This window comes from Dipodomys spectabilis, unplaced genomic scaffold (genome assembly GCF_019054845.1).
Source record: "Dipodomys spectabilis isolate Male_0828 unplaced genomic scaffold, ASM1905484v1 ptg000018l, whole genome shotgun sequence".
NCBI lineage: Eukaryota > Metazoa > Chordata > Mammalia > Rodentia > Heteromyidae > Dipodomys > Dipodomys spectabilis.
The window spans coordinates 12,513,921-12,531,536 of record NW_024870695.1 but is presented as its reverse complement, the minus strand read 5'-3'; the positions used below and the strand labels follow the sequence as shown (position 1 = coordinate 12,531,536).

Here is a 17,616-nt window from a genome sequence, read left to right as displayed (position 1 = left end):
TCCAACTCTGTAACTGGAGCTGGCCAGGGAGGGGGCTGCAAAATGACAGGTGGAATTTCTGCAGCCAGGCAACTCCCGTCCCTAACTAGATATGACTTTCGTTTCCAGCCGGAACTAGGAAAGCTCACCCCTTCCCACCTCCCCCAAGCGTCAACCCGATCTCAGCATTGATGCCTGTGTCCTGCCTGTGGTTCCCCACCCCCATCACTGGCTATGAACCGGGTTGTCCTCCAAGTTCTCTGATCTGCTGTCCTGGCCCGGCAAGGGGAGTGTGTGTGTGTGTGTGTGTGTGTGTGTGTGTGTGTGTGTATTAGGGGGCGTAGATGGAGGTGGTTCTCGGTTAATATTTTAATTGCATAAAAACTGGGAGCTCAGCGCTGGGCCAGTGGGGAGTCTAGGTCTGGCTGGCCGCCCGGTTTGGGCTAAATATAGTCTGGGACATCTGCAGAGAAGGGGAGGGGGTAGAGGGAGGTTCCATTCCCCCCACCTCCAACCAAGGTGCCCTCGCCTGGACGGGCACCTTGGAGCAGGGAGGGGGGTTCCTCAGCACAAAGTCGGGGGGGGGGGAGGCAGGCTGAGCAATTGGGACCTTGGCTGCCTGGAAGCCAGTAGACACCTCAAATGAACCCAGAGGCTTAGGACAGAGCCCAAGTGGGGTGCGCTGGCTGGATCCTCTGGCTTTTTTCCTCCTCCCTCCACCCCCTGGAGTTGCCTGAGGTCAGGCAGTCTCTGTGTGTCATTGCGCCCATCCGGCGGTATGTCACTGTGACCTACTCACTGTGTGCCTGTGTGTATACACACCTACCTTGGAGTGGCTTCCTTCTGATCCCTCCCCCTGGAGCCTCTGTCCTCTGGGTCCTACTGCAAGTCGCTTGCCCTTCCCTCTGTGCCTTGCCCCACAGTGAAACCTTCAGCCCAGGAATTGAGACTTGAGAAGGGGAAGCTGCGGTGGGGAGTTCTCTGATCTCCAGTCACGGCAGGAAGTGGAGAGGAGGGGGACTGCAGGAGGGAACCGTGAGTGGCAGGTGGAGAGGGAGGGCCCTGTCAGGCCCGGCACAGACTGACCCTGCTTTTAGTGGTGGGAGGACACCCTGCTAGTGGTCCTTTCTTCCAACTGCAGGTGGAGGAATGTTGGGGAACAGCTGATTCCCTAGGAGCTGGGAGCAATTTTCATCATCCTCCCCCCCCACAGAGAAAAAAATGTCTTCCTGTCACGTGGCTATTACTTCCTGTCCCACTGTGGTTCCCGGGATGTTTGTTGTTGGTTACCATGGTGATGGCGCCTTAGGCGCTACCCCTGGTTCTTGTGGGGAGGGAGCTGCCCCTCCCCTCAAGATCCACACTTGGGAGGGAGACTTGGGGGGGGGGGGCGCTGGCTAGGGGGCCCTTTCAGGCTGAATGTGTGTGGTCTCTGATGCCCTGGGTCCCTCGGGGCTCCCTAGACCTCTGTCTGTGGGAAGGAGTCATTGCCACCTACTCAGACTGAGTGTTGGTGAGACTGTGACCACCACGTCTGGCTGTGTTTGACTATGGCTGTGACTGTGTGAGACTGATTGATTTGGCAGCCCTGTTTCTTCCAACCTGGGTCCCTCTTCTTTGTAAGATCCTGCTTTGTAAGAACAGGCCTGCCCCCCCACCCCCCCAGACACAGTGTGAGAGACTTCTGATTCCAGCCTGTGTCCTCATGGACACTACCTACCCAGGGAATTCTGTGGTTTCTCGGAACCCAGGCAGGGGTATTGAGGGCTCTGGGAAGATCCCCTGTGTGTGTTTTTGGGGAATGAGGAGGTGGTAGATGTGCTTTGCTTCTCCCTACAGGCTCTATTCTTTAAGGGGAGACCATGAGGTTTGGTGACCCCATTTCCTCCCCTCCTCCCCTTGTAGGCTTCTCCGATTATCTGGGGTTAATCAGCCTCAATTGAGTGGTTGGGTGTGGAGTAGGAAGTTGCTGGGGGGTCCATGATTGTGGGGGGAGGTTGGGGTGGGTCACAGTCTGACTCAGGCCTGGTCTGGGGTTGGAGCCAAAAGGATATCCTGAGCTAGGAGGGGTGTTCCTGGCTTCTCTGCAGCTTGGGTCCCCGGGGAGGGGTGCAGGGAAGGGGGCTGGTAACATCCAGTGTTGCTGGCAGCTTGCCCTAGGATTCAGCTTGGGCTTGGGCTGAGCTGGAGGTGATGAGTAGGGCTGTTGGTCCCCTCCTTGCTGCCCTGTCACTTGTCTGTGAGTCCCCCTCCCTTCAGTCATGTTTCCTGAATGGTGGAGTGGGGACAGAGTGGTGAGGGGGCAGCTGCCAAGGTGAGGGTGGGGAAAGCCCCTTGGCAGGCTGGATGTGAGGCCGGTGGTTTCCAAGCTGGGGGGTCCCCTTTGTGCCCCTTTGGTCCCCCACAAAACAGGGCTGCCTTTGTATGGTCCGCACACTCCTGTGGTCTGGCTGTAGCCTCCGCAGGCTCATCTCTTCCTGTTCCTGTTTTCTTCCTTCCCCATGGGTTGGTCTACTCTTAGAGGCCTGGGCTGCCCCCTGCCCTTTCACCTACTCTCTGTGCCCAAGGAAGATCTGCTGAGAGGTTGTGGCTCTTTTTTCTGGGTGTATCCCTTAGCCACCCTGGACTTCTGAGCATGTCCCCCCAGGGACGCTTTGTAGGGGACCCAGCAAAGACCCCATTTCTTCCTCCTGAAATGGGACCTGTCTTGGGTTGGGCTGTCTAGTTGCCCTCCCTGTCTTCCCTGGTAGTCACTCAGTCACTGCTGACTTGGCCCAGGAGCCAGGCAGCACTGGAACTATGGAGCTGGGGTAGAACTTTGTGCTGTGTGGTACAAAACTTTGGGCTGTGGGGAGACATCAGATCCATCTGCACCTTTTTATTTATTTATTTATTCCCTGTGGGCATGCTCCCCCCTCCCCTGCACCTCCTCACCCCCTGCCCCAATACTGGGGCTTGAACTCAGTGCCTAGGCTCTGTATCTTAGCTTTTTGCTCAAGGCAAGCACTCTACCACATGAGCCACAGCTCCACTTTTAGCTTTTTGGTGATTAATTGGATAAGAGTCTTATAGACTTTCCTACCCAGGCTGGCTTTGAACCAGGATCCTCAGATCTCAGCTTCCTAAGTAGTTAGGATTATAGATGTGAGCCTCAGGCTGCATCTTAAGGCAGAGCCCCCATCCTCGAGATGCAGCACCTCCACCTCCTAACCCCCTCCAGGGGCTTGCTGTAAGCCACACACTGGGACAAGTTTTCAAACCAGCCCTACCTGCAGAGAGGCAGGCTGGGATTGGGTAGGGCCGGTGGGGAAGACAGACCAAGGAACTCTATCTATCCGTGCCTCCCCCAGGTGCTTCTTCCTTTCAAAGTGGGGCCGTGCTTGCCCAGCAGGAGAAAGTAGGAGCTGTGGCCAAGAGGGGCCCTGGGAAAAGGAGGAAAAAGGGTAGTGGCCATTACTGCTCCCTAACCCGCCTGCCTGTAGTTGGAGGAGCATGGAGGAGGGGAGAGGTTGCGGCTTTGTGTGTGTGAGTGTGTTTTCCTGGAAAGTTTATAAATAGTTCCAGCCCACTGTTCTCCTTTGAAATCGGCCCTGTCCCGCCCTGCCCCTGCTTGGCCAGCTCTGCCAGCTCCTGGCAGGGTAGGGGGTCCAAAGGAGGCAGGGCTGTGTTGCTGCCAAGGCTGAGTCCCTCCCACCCAAGTAGAGTTTGAGCTCTGGGTGTCATTTGCATATGATTCATTAACTGTCTAGAATGTTTAGGAAACCCCCTGTCTCCCCTTCTTTTAAGCTCCCCAATCCTAGCTCCTTTTCCTGCTTGGCTTCAGTTTGTGGGGCACTGTTCTTTCACTTGGAGGCAAGGTTACAGGAGGGAATAAATGAAGAAGGGAGACTGGGCCCAGATGGGCTTAGAGACCCTTGGCTCCTCATCCCAGGATAGGGGAGGAAATGGGGTATTGTTCTCCCCCTTCTCCCCTCTCCACATCCAAAGGTTTCCTTTTTTTTTTTTTTTTTTTGGTTTGGTTTGTGAATTGCAAGAAGGGAATTTGGGAAAGGGTTGTGGTCAGGCCTCCACCCACACCCATAATATCCGTCTCCCCACATCCCTCTCCTCTGTCTGGGGGGAAGCAGACCCTGGAACATGGGTAAGGTTCCCTCCCTGTTCTGGCCACAGATGCTGGCCCTGGTTGGGGTGACAGTGAGAAAAGAAGGCAGACAGCCTGTTGAGGGCTCTTTCCCAGGATGGTGGTAAGCCATGGGGAAGGAGGAAGTGCCCAGGTGTCCAGGCCTTCTACCCTGGGCTGGGCTAGATGCTTCCTTAAGCTCAACTGCCCCGAACTGCCAGTGTGGAGGTAGGCAGTTCACAGGTGAGTAAAGGTGCCTACAGAGGTTAAGTGACTTTTGACTTGCCTTAAGGTCACCCAGAGTGGCAGAGCTGAGATTTAACCCTTTAGATTTTTTTTTTTAACCCTACCCATCTTCATGGTTCTGGCAACTCTTGCTTTTCTTTCACGTATGTGGCTCTGGGGAATAATGTGTGGGCAGCTGGGGACATTTGAAGTAATCTTGGTACCTTCGAGGAGTGAAAGAGACCTCAGTGAGCATGGTGCATGGCTGGTGGCAGCCACTTTCCCTTCCCCCCTTCCCCCAGTTTTTTTTGTGCTAGTACTAGGTGGGGCCTGAACTCAGGGCCTGGGCACACTGTTCCTTAGCTTTTTCACTCAAAGCTCTACTTTACCAGCTTGAGCCACAGCTCCATTTGCAGCTTTTTTGGGTGGTTAATTGGAGATAAGAATCTTGTAGGGCTGGGAAGGTGGCTCAGTGGTAAAGTGCTTGCCTTGCATGCATGAGGCCCTGGGTTCAATTCTCAGTACCACATAAGCAGAAAAAGCCGGAAGTGGTGCTGTGGCTCAAGTGGTAGAGCGCTAGCCTTAAGCTGAAGAGCTGAGAGACAGTGCCCAGGCCCAGAGTTCAGGCCCCACAACCTACAAGACCAAAAAAAAAAAAAAAAAAATTCTTGTAAACTTTCTTGCCTGGGCCAGCTTTAAACCATGGTCCTCAGATCTTACTCTCCAGAGTGGCTAAGGTTACAGGTATGAGTCACTAGCAGCACCCACCTTCTCTACCTTACCCCTCACCTTGCCCCTCTCCTCCCCCCCTCCCCGCCCCCGGGCTGTGTATTAGAGGTGCAGGCCTATGGCGCACGCGCGCTCTCTCTCTCTCTCTCTCTCTCTCTCTCTCTCTCTCTCTCTCTCTCTCTCTCGTGCTTGTGTGCAGTGGAGGTGGCTGGCATAGGGCAGAAGTTGGATGTGGGTAGTGTGTTTTCCCTCTCTTTGGTACTGGTTTCAATTCTCTGGTGGGGCTTTCTCTATCACTTTCTCAAGGCACTGGGGCCCAGAAGCATGGCTCACCTAGGACCTTTTGTGACAGGGTCTGTGTTCTTTGCGCCACACCCCCATCTTCTCAGCCCTTGCCCATCCCTGTTCTCTGTTCAACCTGGCCCTTGGCCCATTTCTGTGACCTTCGCCCTCTCCCTCAATGGAAGTCCCTCCTTCCTGAGAGCTGAGCAACTTTGCATTGCAGTTTGCAGACTGAGCTGTGATAGGCTCTTGGGGTTTCTAAGGTCTTCCAGCCACTCCCTGGGGTATGTGTGTGAGGGGGACAAGGCTCAACTTTCGTCTGATTTCAAACTTTCATCAGAACTGAAACATTGGCTCTGAAGTGGCTGTAATTATTTCTTCTCTAAAGATAAGACTGAACTCTAGCAAGTCCAGGCTGGGTGTCTACTACTTGCACCCCTAAAGTTAGGTCAGGATGCCTGAGATGTGGGTGTGAATGGCTTTCTGGACCTTGGCCTTGGCTCAGGAGGCTTCCCTATGGCCAGGTGCCTGCTAGGCCTCACCTGTAGGGAAGTGGCCTCTGTGTGGACGGGAATTGGTGTATGTGGATCCACTATAATGAACTGAGTTTACTTGGAGGACTCAGAGCATCTCCTGGCAGAAAGAGGCAAGTACAGGGGCCAGCCTGATGTGTGAGAGCCAGGAACTGTACAGTGTGGGAAACTGGGGTTGTGCGTCTTCTGGGAGCATATATGGTGTGGGGGGGGGGGCAGTGCACACAAGTACTGAACTGTGTGCATTAGATGGCAGATCCCAGGTGTGGAGAGATGGTATCTGCAGCCTGTCTGTTTTCACGTGCATGCCTGCACACACAGGCTGGGGCTGCAAGTGGGCTCTTGCCCACCCAGGTGTTTTTTGTAGACCTGCATGCATGAGTTTGTGTAAGTGTGTGTATGTGGAGGGGTAGGTAGATACCTGTGAATTCAGTCAGCCCCTCCTCCCCTTGCCTGGCTCCCCTTGCTCAAGTCCCTTTTGTGTGGGGCCCACAGGGGAAAGGGGGACTATGGCAGCTGCTCCAGCGGGTGGGGCTCCTGTTCCACTGACATCAGCCCTCAGCCTGGGAGGGAATGGCAGGGGGCTGAGGAGAGACAAGGGGCGTACCATTAAGGAGTAAGGGAGGAGGCTGGCTCTGTGGTTGTCCTGATGAGTTAACAGTCCAGATTTCACCCTAGGGGCCGTTGTCTCCTCCCTAGCCACTACCTCCGCCTTCTCCCTGTCTCCCTCAGTCTGACAGGGCCTGGTTGGCTGGTCCAGCTGGGCCCAGAAGTCCTGGCACCTTCCACAGGGGCGTTGGTGGGAACTCGCCCCATCCTGGGCCTGGTCCCTAGCCAAATACTGTCTATGTATGTATGTATACCTTAGTCTCCAGGTTTGAGCCTGGGACTTGGAGCCTGGAGCCTGGTATGTACTGAGCTTAGAGAGTGGAAATGAACAGAGGATGTTGGAAAGAGACAGTCTTTATTTTGAGTCTTTATTGCACTGTTTTCTCTTTTCCTAGTCTTTCTCATCCTCTTTTCTTCTTCTACAGCTTTATTGAGATATAGTTCACATGCTGTAAAATTCACCCTTAAAGTATACAATTCAAACTGAGCATGGTAATATACATCTGTAATTCCAGCACTCAGGAGTCTGAGGCAAGAAGATTGCTAGTTGCAGGTCAGGATGGACTACATAGTAAGAACTTGTCTCCAAAACACAAGGAAACCCAGGCACCAGTGCCTCAGGCCTGTAAGCTTCTCAGGAAGCTGAGATCTGGAAAGTCAGTTTGAAGCCAGCCCAGGCAGAAACCTATGCAAAATTCTATCTCCAAAATAACCAGCAAAAAGCCAGGCTAGAGGTATGGCTCAAATAGTAGAGTGCTAGCCTAGCAAATAAGCCAATGAATTAAAAGTCCTGAGTTCAAACCCTAGTACTGTCAAAAAAAAAAGTAGAAGTATACAGTTCGGCGGTTTTCATATGTTCACAGGGTTCTGCAACCACTACCGCAACCAATTTTAGACATTAGGACATTTTCATCACCCTAAAGAGAGCCCCCGTATCTATCAGCAGTCACTTCCCATTTCCCTAGAATTCACACCCCAGCTCCTGGTAACCACAAATGTACTTTCTGTCTATATAGCTTGTCTCTCCTGGACATTCATACAAATAAAATCAAATGCATGTTTTTGTAATTATCATGTGATTTCAAGTTTTACTCAAGTTAGTGTGTATCAGGATATTTTTTGGTGTATTCCTTTTGGGGGGCAGAATAATATCTTATAGTGTGGATCTACATTTTATTTATCCATTTTTCAGTTAATGGACATTTAGACCTGGTTCCACTTTTGCCAGTCCTGGGGCATGAATGCAGGGCCTGCGCACTGTCTCTGAGCTTCTTTTGCTCAAGGCTAGCACTCTACCACTTGAACTACAGCACCACTTCTGACTTTTTCTGCTTTTGTGGTACTGAATCGAACGCAGGGCTTCATGCATGCTAGGCAGTTACTTTACCACTAAGCCACATTCCCAGCTCTTATAAGTCCTTCCTTGCCCCAGTCCCCCTCTCCACCTCCCAGACTTATCCATCTCTCTCAAATATACCTAGGTCATAAGCTAACTCAAATGTGTAGTAATTTGAGGAACTGCCAAGCTGTTCTTCAAAGCAGCTATACTATTTTACATTCCCATCAACAGTATGTAAAGGTTTGGTCTCTTCATATCCTCACCAGTATTTGTTGTTTTATTTGGGGGTAATAGTTTGAACCCATGACCTTGTACATGGTAGGAAAGCACTCTACCACTGAGTTACATCACTAGTCATTTTTATTTTGAGACAGGGTCTTGTTAAATTACCCCATGCTACCCCTGAACTTTCAGTTCTCTTGCCTGGTGAGTAGCTGGGTTTATAAGTGTGCCCCACTATGCTAGTGTATAGTCATTTATTAGGGAAGAAAATATAACCAGGCAGAGTTTATCATTGTTGTTTCTTTTTCCTCTCCCTGTACTGTGGTTTGAACTCATGGCTTTGCATTTGTTGGCCAAGCACTTTGCCACTTAAGCCACACCTCTTCAGCTGTCGCTTTTTCGTTTACTTTTCAGATAGGGTCTTGGATTTTCCCTAGGTCAGTCATGTAGCCATGTCTCCTACATGGCTGAATTATAGGTGTGAACCTCAATGCTCAGCATACTCTCTCTCTTCTTTTTTTTTGGCTGGTCGTGGATCCTGAACTCTGGGCCTAGGTGCTGTCCCTCAGCTCTTCAGATCAAGGGTAGTGCTCTACCACTTGAGCCACAGTGCCACTTCTGGCTTTTTCTGCTTATGTGGTGCTGAGGAACTGAACCCAGGGCCTCATGCATGCAAGGCAAGCACTGAGCCACCTTCCCAGCACTCAGCATACTCTTTGAGATTGTCTTGTTAACGGTTTTTGTTGTTTTGTTAACAGTTTTTGTTGTTTTGTTTCTTTCCCTAGCTGGTCTCAAACTGCAGTCCTTCTGATCTCTGCCTTCTAAGTAGATGGGATTACTGCATTACTGCATTGTGGTTTTGGTTGGCTGTGATTTTTATAATGGGCCTTTTTTTTTTTTTTTTTTTTTTTTTAACCTGTTTAGGTTCTGGGGCTTGAACTCACTCAGGACCTGGGTGCTGTTTTCTGAGCTTTTGAGCTCAAAGCAGGTCTTCTCCCATTTGAGCCACATTTCTACCTCTTGCCTTCTGGTAGTTAATTGGAGAGAGAGGGGAGTCTCATGAACTTTTCTACTTTGGCTGACTTTGAACCGTAATCCTCAGATCTCAGCCTGAGTAGCTTGGGTTACAGGTATGAGCCACCAGTACCTGGTGACATGGGTCTCTTTTGACACACACATCCATGTATATATGGATGTGTATGTATAAGGTCTAGGTATCTGTATATGTATTCATTATTTACAGTGGATTTGAAACATCTTGTGGATCTGTTTCTCATTTTCTCTCTGTCTCTGTTGCTGCCTGTGTCTCGCTGTTGGGGGATCTCTTGGGTTCATCGCTGTCCCTCTGTACCCCATGGTGCTATCTATGCATATCCTCTGCTCCCAGCTGTTCAAACAGGGTGTAGGTCTGTATGCACTGGTGAGGGGGCATCTGGCCTTTCATCTTCTGCCCACCTCCCACCCCATTCTGAGGGTGTTGCTTTTGCAGATAGAAGTATGGTGAACTCTGAGATCAGTCTCTCTCGCCTTTTCATCTCTGGGGGTGGGAGACTCCAACAATCATAGCGGTCAACCATCCATCCTGTTCACATGGATGTAATGGGGGAATCAACTTATCTGGGGTTCCGGGGCTTGGATTTGGGGGGAAGTGGTATAAGTGACCCCCCCCCCAGTTCAGGAGTCATTTTTCTGAGAAGTGCCAATGCTTTAGGGAAGCGGCTTTTCCTCTCTCCCTCACCCCCCACCCCCAGCACACAGTCTGTGTCTTGACCTCAGGTAACCCACACTGGGGAAAGGAGAGCCAGCTGCCGCCTCTGCTGCAGTGATCTCTGGGGCGGCACCGGGGACCCTTCCTTCCCTGATGACTCTCATGGGTGAGAGGCCTCCCAATGGGTCTGGGTTATGTCCTCAGCTCTCCAGCCTGGCTGAGCTATCCTGCCACCCCCAGCAGTGCCTGGGCCCTGCTCCCAGGCTGCCTTTGCCAACCAGGCAAGGTGCCAGCTGTCTGCTCAGCTGGGTGCCACGGGAAAATCTCCGGAGCTCCACAGGGAATCCCGGGTGCCTGCTCTTCAGTGCCCACTCACCTGTCTCTCCTCTTTCTGCAGCATCACAGGACACGGCCCCCCTTCCTGCCTGGCTGGGGTCCGTCTAGGAGTGCCAGCCCTTTTGGTGCCCCGAAAGCCAGCTCTGGACCTTCCCAGGAAAGTGCCAGCTCACAGAACTGCTTCACCAAAGGACCAACTCTTGGGACATTCCCCAACCTACCCAGCCTCAGCTAGGGTGGGGGCTCTAGAAGGCTGACATTAGCTTTGTTGACTTTGGACAGCCGCTCCAGGACAGAAGAGGGGGTGTGGGCTGACCACACAAACCCCCTCTGGGCCCAGGCCCCATGCCCCAAGGAGGGGCAGCCTGAAGCCCGCCGCAGCCCCCTGCCAGACTGTCTGCCTGCTCTTCTGACTGTGGCCCTTTGGTATGGCCAGCAACAGCAGCTCCTGCCCAACACCTGGGGGTGGGCACCTTAATGGCTACCCAGTGCCCCCCTATGCCTTCTTCTTCCCCCCTATGCTGGGGGGCCTCTCCCCGCCAGGAGCTCTGACCACTCTCCAGCACCAGCTTCCAGTTAGTGGATACAGCACACCATCCCCAGCCAGTAAGTCTATTTGGGGGGGGGGGCATGCTGGGAGGGGGCTATGGAGGCCCAGGCCTCAGGGGGCCATCCTGGCAGGGGGAGGACCTTAGCCTGGGCTGGTTGTGTTTGGTGTTGGGGCGGGGGAGGGGTGTGAAACCACACTGTTCCATGGCCTAGCTGTCCTGGGTGGCTCTGAGGAGGACTGGATGCAGAGGCTGGAGGAGAGGCTTTTCCTCTTGACAGTGGGTGGAAATGACAGCTCTAGGGAGTGAGAGCAAGTGACACCCAACTCTGCTTACCCCCACCTGGTGCTCTTATGGGAAAGGGCTTTAAGGAAGAGGCCAGAGGCAGCTGGAGCCCCTTGCTCTCCCCTGCCATCTCCTCCCCCACTCTTCCCTTTCTGGGGATGCTAGCGAGAGGGAAGGACCCACAGGCTAGCCTGGTGAAGAGGGTGTCTTGGAGAAGGGACACTCAGCCTGGACTCTGGCCTTGGCCACATGCATGGTCTTGGCAGGGCCTTTGTTTTCTGCCATGAGGGTCACGTGTTAGCTGGGTGGGGGTCTCAGTACCCTTCTCTGGCCAGCCAAGCCAGGTAGTGGGAGGTGGCGGCAGCTATGGCCAGCTGGCAGAGTCCAGGCTTGGGGCCTGCCAGGCCGCTTACAGTAACTCTGGCCCCCAGGGCCTGGCTGGGCTCTAGGCCAGGGCCAGGGAGGAGGGAGCTGGGCTTGGCCTGGGGCGGGAGGGGGTAGAAGCAGTAGAACAGGCTATGGACAGCTAGCTGGCGGGCTGGTCAGCTGCTGACCTGAGAAACGTGTCCCACCTCTCTTGGCTGGCAGGGACTGAACACCCTGCCCTGGGCACCCACCATTCCTCCCACAATCACTGGCACGCTGCCTGGCACCATTGCCCTGTGTGCCCGGCTGGGCTGGGTCAGTGCCCCCTTCTTAGTGTGGGGGCAGTGCTCGCTCCCCGGAGCCAGGGAGTCTCTTTGTCCCTGGGGCAGGCCCTGGCTGGGCGCCTCACTGCCCACGCTGGCTGTCTGCCCACCGCCACCACTGCTTCCTGGATCAGCCCCTTCCCTCCCAGCTGCCTGGGAGCAGCAACTCCCACTTTATGCCCTAGGGTCAGGGAGGCAGACAGGTGCTGCCTCAGTTTCCCCTACTCTCCTTTCCCTTTCTGCCCTGTTTCTGCCTTGTATAGGAGTGTGAGGCAGATGGATTTGGAGAACCCCAATTCTGATTTGGTCTTCTAGTCTGTGCTGTGGTGATGGGGGGTGGCCAGCCTTCAGGGCACAAAGTGGCTGGGGAAAGTGTGGGTTATGCCTGGGTGGCATACTCAATGCATTTGAAAGGAACAGGATTCTTTTTTTTTTTTGAGGGGGGGGGTCCGGTTGTGGGGCCTGAACTCTGGGCCTGGGCGCTGTCCCTCAGCTCTTCAGCTCAAGGCTAGCGCTCTACCACTTGAGCCACAGCGCTACTTCCGGCTTTTTTCTCTTTGCTTATGTGGTGCTGAGGAATCGAACCCAGGGCCTCATGCATGCAAGGCAAGCACTCTACCACTGAGACACCTTCCCAGCCCCAGGAGCAGGATTGTTAATGCTGGTCTCAGGTCACTTGGAGCCAGGGTGGAATTTTAAGGAGGAAAGGTGTTGAGGCAGGGGACAGATGGGTGTGTGTGGGGTAATCCTGTAACTTGGTACTGTGGACAACTTGTCCTTCCCCATGTACTGAGAGCAGAATTCCCACCTAGGTCTGGACTGGGGGGTGGGGCCTGGGGTGGGGCCTGATTCTTGCCTTTTCTGAGCCAGACAGAGCAAATGCTTTGCCCTCCCCTCAGTGTTGCAAACTGGTTCCTCTTTCTTAGAGGTGGGTGGGAAGGGCTCCTACCCTGGTAACCTTCTCCCAGGGTGGGGTGCCCACATTTCGGGCAAATGTAGCTTTCTCTGGCTTCCCCACCCATCTTAGGCAATGCCCTCTTCCTGTACCCTCCTCTGTAAGCCTGTGGGTTTCCCATTCCTCCTGGTAAACAACTTCTCTGCTTATCCCATCCATCACCTGCTTCTGAGCTTCTGGTCCACTTTCTCTGGAACCTGAGGTATGGCCTTGGGTCCAAGAGAGCCATACATGTCCTTCCTTCTCCTGCAGGGCTGGAGGTACCAGTGACCAGAGCCCCCCAGCTCTTGGTAGGGAAGCAGGATGGATAAAAATTTCACACACCTAAGCTGGGTGCTGGTGGCTCACATAGGTGTAATCCTGGCTACTCAGGAGGCTAAGATTCAAGGATCTAGGTTCCAGGCTAGCCCAGGCAGGAAAGTCCATGAGACTTTTTTTTTTTTTTTTTTTGGTCATGAGGCTTGAACTTTGGGCCTGGGCGCTGTCCCTGAGCTCTTCAGCTCAAGGCTAGCACTCTATCACTTGAGCCACATCACTCACTACTTCTGGTTTTCTGGTGTTTTATTGGAGATAAGAGTTGCATGGCTTTTCCTGCCTGGACTAGCTTTGAACCGTGATCCTCAGATCTCAGCATTCTGAGTAGCTAGAATTACAGGCATGAATCACCAGTGCCCAGCTCCATGAGACTCAATTAACCACCCCAAAGCACCACCAGCCTTAAACAATAAAACTAAGAGACAGTGCCTAGGCCTTCAGTTCAAGTCCTACTATTGGCACACACACAAAAAAACAAAAACAAAAAAACCCTTACACATCTGGCTTAGAGATGGAGGCAACTCAGCCTCCTCTTGGGGCTAGTGCTAGAGTCAGACAGTTCCTAAGGGAGGTGGGAGTCGTCTGTGGCCTTCCTCTGGTTCCTGTGGGCAGCAGTGATATGCTCTGGTCCTCTGACATGCTTTTTGTAAACCTGCTGGAGGAACCTTCTGCCTCTACTCACCAGCTAGCAGAGGTATCAGGATGGGGCCTCCCTACCTCCTCTTTCTCTTAGGGTAGAGGGAAAAGAGGCAGTGCCTAGGTACTCTGGGTGTGTCCTTCAGAGGCCCAGGTGGCCTTGGAGAGGAGAGAGAGCCACTATGGGTAGGAGGTCCCAGAGATAGTGCAAGCCTCTCCCATTGCTACTTGGCAGGGAAGACTGGTGTTTACTGAGGTTTGGGATTCCGTGTACTTTATGTGGAGGGTCAGGCCTGTGTGTGTGTGTTTTAGGGGTGGGGGTGGGGTCAAGGTTGAGTATGTGTTGAGAAGGGGATTAATGGCTTGTGTGTATTGGGTGAGAGGGTTCCAGGGCTGGAATCCGAAGCTCTCAGCTTGTGTGTTGGGGCTGGGGGAGGGGCAGGACAGAGGTGTAAGGAGGTGTGGTCTTCAGAGAGCACCTGCTTGGGAAGAGAGGGTCTCTGTCTCTTTGCACCTCTCCTTGCTGGAGGGAGAGCTAGTCTGCCACTTTGGTTGCAGACCCCGGGAATTCCATGGGCTGAGGGGTCTGGACTGAAGTCAGGGCTGTGGAGTGGGAGCTAGTGTTTCTGTGTCCAAGGAAATAACTCTATGCCAGTTCCCCCCTCCCCTCTGATTTTTTTTTTTTAAACCAGAACCAACCTCAGAGGGCTTTACACAGAATCATGGAAGCAATGTCCACACACCCTGTGCCAGGGACGGGACCTCATTTCTAGGTGGGAGTTAGAATGGGAGGCTGCGGAACTTCCTATGGGAGCCTTATCCCCATTAACATGGGAAATAGATGGGGAGATCAGGTGGAGGGGAGGGCCTGTTGTAGAGCTCCTGTTTTCCATTTTAGGAAGGGAGGCACTCCTGGTGTGGGGAACCTAGTGGGGGGTACTGACCAAGGTTGAAACCTTTGCCCCCATTCCCGTGGTTGAGGCCCTTGCCAGTGCCTCAGGACCTCCTGACTCCCCCAGTAGGGGGCGCAGGGGAGCTCCCAAGCCACGCCCCCTCGCCTATGTTTTGGATCCTGAAGGCTGGAGGGAAAGGGAGATAAGGGGGGGCGGGGCAGTTCGTCACCCTGTCCTGGAAGCTGTGGATACAGTCTGTTCACACCCAACCAGCCCCCCACCCGCCACAGCCCTCTGGGAGTCTGCGGAGCTTCGCGGGTGGCCCTCCTCCCGTCTCCAGACAGACCCTGAAGGAACAGGGTGTAAAAGTCGAGTTCTTAAGCTTATTTTGTTTCAATTTGTGGGGTGGGGGCAGGGAAGCTAGGAACAGTCAATGGAGGAGAGTGGCTCCAGAATTTCCATTCACCCGTTTGTGGGTTGCAAGTGGGTCTCTCTAGACTTCCCCAGTCTGTAAATGAGCCTGAGTCTGGTGTACCTGGGCCGGAGGGGAGGAAGGGAAAGCGCCTTTCCCTTTTACTCTCCTCTCCCATTTCTTCCTCCTTTTCAGTCTGAGCATCCTCCCTCCCTCTTTCCTTTGGACAATGGGAGGGACCGCCTAGGGGGAGGGGTCACTGCCTTAGCCATGCCTTCTGAAGGTCTGAAATGCTAAGTCAGCCGAAAGACCTTAGCACTGGAGTCTTCAGTGAAAACGAGACCCCACACCTTTTATCTTCCAGCCTGGATAAAGCACAGATATCCTTAGGGCAAGATCCCAGCCTGAACTGGGGGGTGGGGGAGGGGACTCGGAAGGAAGTCTGTCTTCTTCTTAAGCAAGTCAGGGCCTGAGGCATGGCATTGTGTCCTCTTCACACCGTGGGACGTGTGCCTGTGAGACTGAGACAGTGCAGTCCTGGACTGCCTTCTATGTGTGTGTGTGTGGGGGGGGGGGGGGGGTGGTGGGGAAGGGCAGCATCTGCAGAAAGGGGAAGTGGTGCCTTTCTCTAAATCATGTTGGGGTTATACTTCTGCCCCTTCAGTGGTCAGGATAGACTGGAGGACACTTAACTCTTGATTGGATAAAGAAAAAAAATCTGAATTCCATTTGGCATTCTGGGTTTCCAGAAATACTTGCCAGCCTGACGATGCCCTGACATTGACCACTTCTACCTCTCCCCCTGCATTATAGGGAGAAGTCTTATGGACAGGTCACCCAACATCTCCCTCAATCTGTTTCCTCCTTTTTAAAGCGAGATTCCCAATTCGCCTGGGGCTAGCCTAATTGCTGCAAGGCCACAGTGACCCACTTGCTGCGGATGGCCTCGCGGAGCCTCAAGTACCTTGCAAGAGCAGTGATGACAGGGACAGACTGGAGCTGGGCATTGTCTTGGTGACTGACCACCCTTTATTGGGACCTGATGTGCATCTGGCAGTCAGCCTCAGGATCTCGCCTGTTCTCTTCAGATGAGGGTAGGGATAAGAGGGAGCCCGCGTGGCACAAGTGGGGGCCAGTTCAGCCATTACCTGCTGAGAGCTTGCTTAGCACAAAGGTTCTGGAGGAGCTGGGGGGATGAGGCTGAGCATGATGGGGACCAGGCCTGTAGACAGCAGCCACCAGAGGCCCCATCCCCCTGCCCTTGGCCAGAGCCCTTCTCTTTTCCCTCTTTTCCCACTGCTCCAGAACACCATGTTCTGTCTTGACCTGCTCCGTGACCTTGCTGTTGCCCAGCACGGGCACCTCACTCCAGCTTCTATCTAGCTTCGGAAATCCTGTCCATCCTTCAAGGAACATTTTGAATGCCGCCTTTTCCCAGAAACCTTCACAGATGCTCCTCTTCCTTGCCACACTCTCCCTCCCTCCTTTGAATGCCTGTGGCATAGTTTTTTTTTTCTCTTACAGCATTCATCTCTACCACAAAGTTATTCCCCCTTATTCCGCCATGAGCTATAATCATCTGAGAGATCTTTCTGACAGGGCAACAGTCTCAGGTCCTTAAGTTCTCTGCCCTCTTCCCTAACAGCCTCATTTATATCAAGATTTGTGTACCTGATCCAGACCCCCATCTGTAGATCCAAATTCCATCTGTAGCCCTGCATGCCCATATTCATCTGCCCAGCAGCAGGTAGATTTCTGTTTTGCTATCAGGAACTTCACTGTTGCCTAAGCTGTATATCATAGCTAGGGATAGTGGCACATACCAGTAATCCCAGCAACTCAGCAGGACCTTCAGTTCTAGGCCATCCTGGGCTGCATATGGAGATCCTATCTCAAAACAAAAGCAGAACAACCCTAAAACACAGACTGGGGTGTGGCTTAAGTGATCAAGGACAAACAAAAGGCCCTAAATTCAATCCCCAGTACCGCAGAAAACAAAAAGCAGCCAGCACTTGTGGCACATGCCTAGAATCCTAGCTACTCAGGAGGCTGAGGTTTGAGGATCACAGCTTGGAGCCAGCCCTGGCAGGAAAGGCTATGAGACTTTTCTAATTAAATACCCAAAAGCCTGAACTGGAGGTGTAGCTCATGCAGTAGGGTGCCAGCCTTGAGCAAAAAAGCTAAGAGACAGTGCTCAGGCCCTGAATTCAAGTCCCAGTACTGGGACAGAATAATAAAACCCCCTTAGAACTGCCCCTCCCCCATTGATTCTACTTTTCACCTATCATGTGGATCACCTGTCTGTAGCCACTTTCCCCTCTCTGTCACTTTCTTAGGGCTGTCAGCTGTCTGGACTGATTGCTGCAGCTCCTAAGTGGTCACTTTTACCATCTTTTTTTTGTTGTTTTTTTTGTTGGTTGTGGGGCTTGAACTCTGGGCTTGGGTGCTGTCCCTGCACTCTTCAGCTCAAGGCAAGCGCTCTACCGCTTGAACCACAGCGCCACTTCTGGTTTTCTAGTGGTTTATTGGAAATAAGATTCTAAAGGACTTTCCTGCCCGGGCTGGCTTTGAACAGTGATCCTCAGATCTCAGTCTCCTGAGTAGCTAGGATTACAGGCATAAGCCACCAGCGCTTAGGCACTCTTGCCATCTTGTAACCCATTCTTCACACAGCTTCTGAAAAATTCTTTTTATGTAACTTCCCTCTCCTTTATCTGCAGTCTTTTTATGGCTTCTCCATGCATTTCAGATAAAATGCAAAAGCCTCTTCAAATGCAGCCTACAAATCCAACCTGGCCTCG

The 17,616-nt window shown here is 52.9% G+C and overlaps 1 protein-coding gene across 1 annotated transcript in view; it reads left to right on the top strand.

The window, feature by feature from the left end:
- Rara (retinoic acid receptor alpha) overlaps window positions 1-17,616 on the top strand; it is a 37,544-nt gene that overhangs the window by 3,390 nt on the left and 16,538 nt on the right. Inside the window, 1 exon segment of the mRNA XM_042673934.1 lies at window positions 10,144-10,688. Within this exon segment, the coding sequence (XP_042529868.1) occupies window positions 10,511-10,688 (178 nt within the window). The 5' untranslated portion in view covers window positions 10,144-10,510.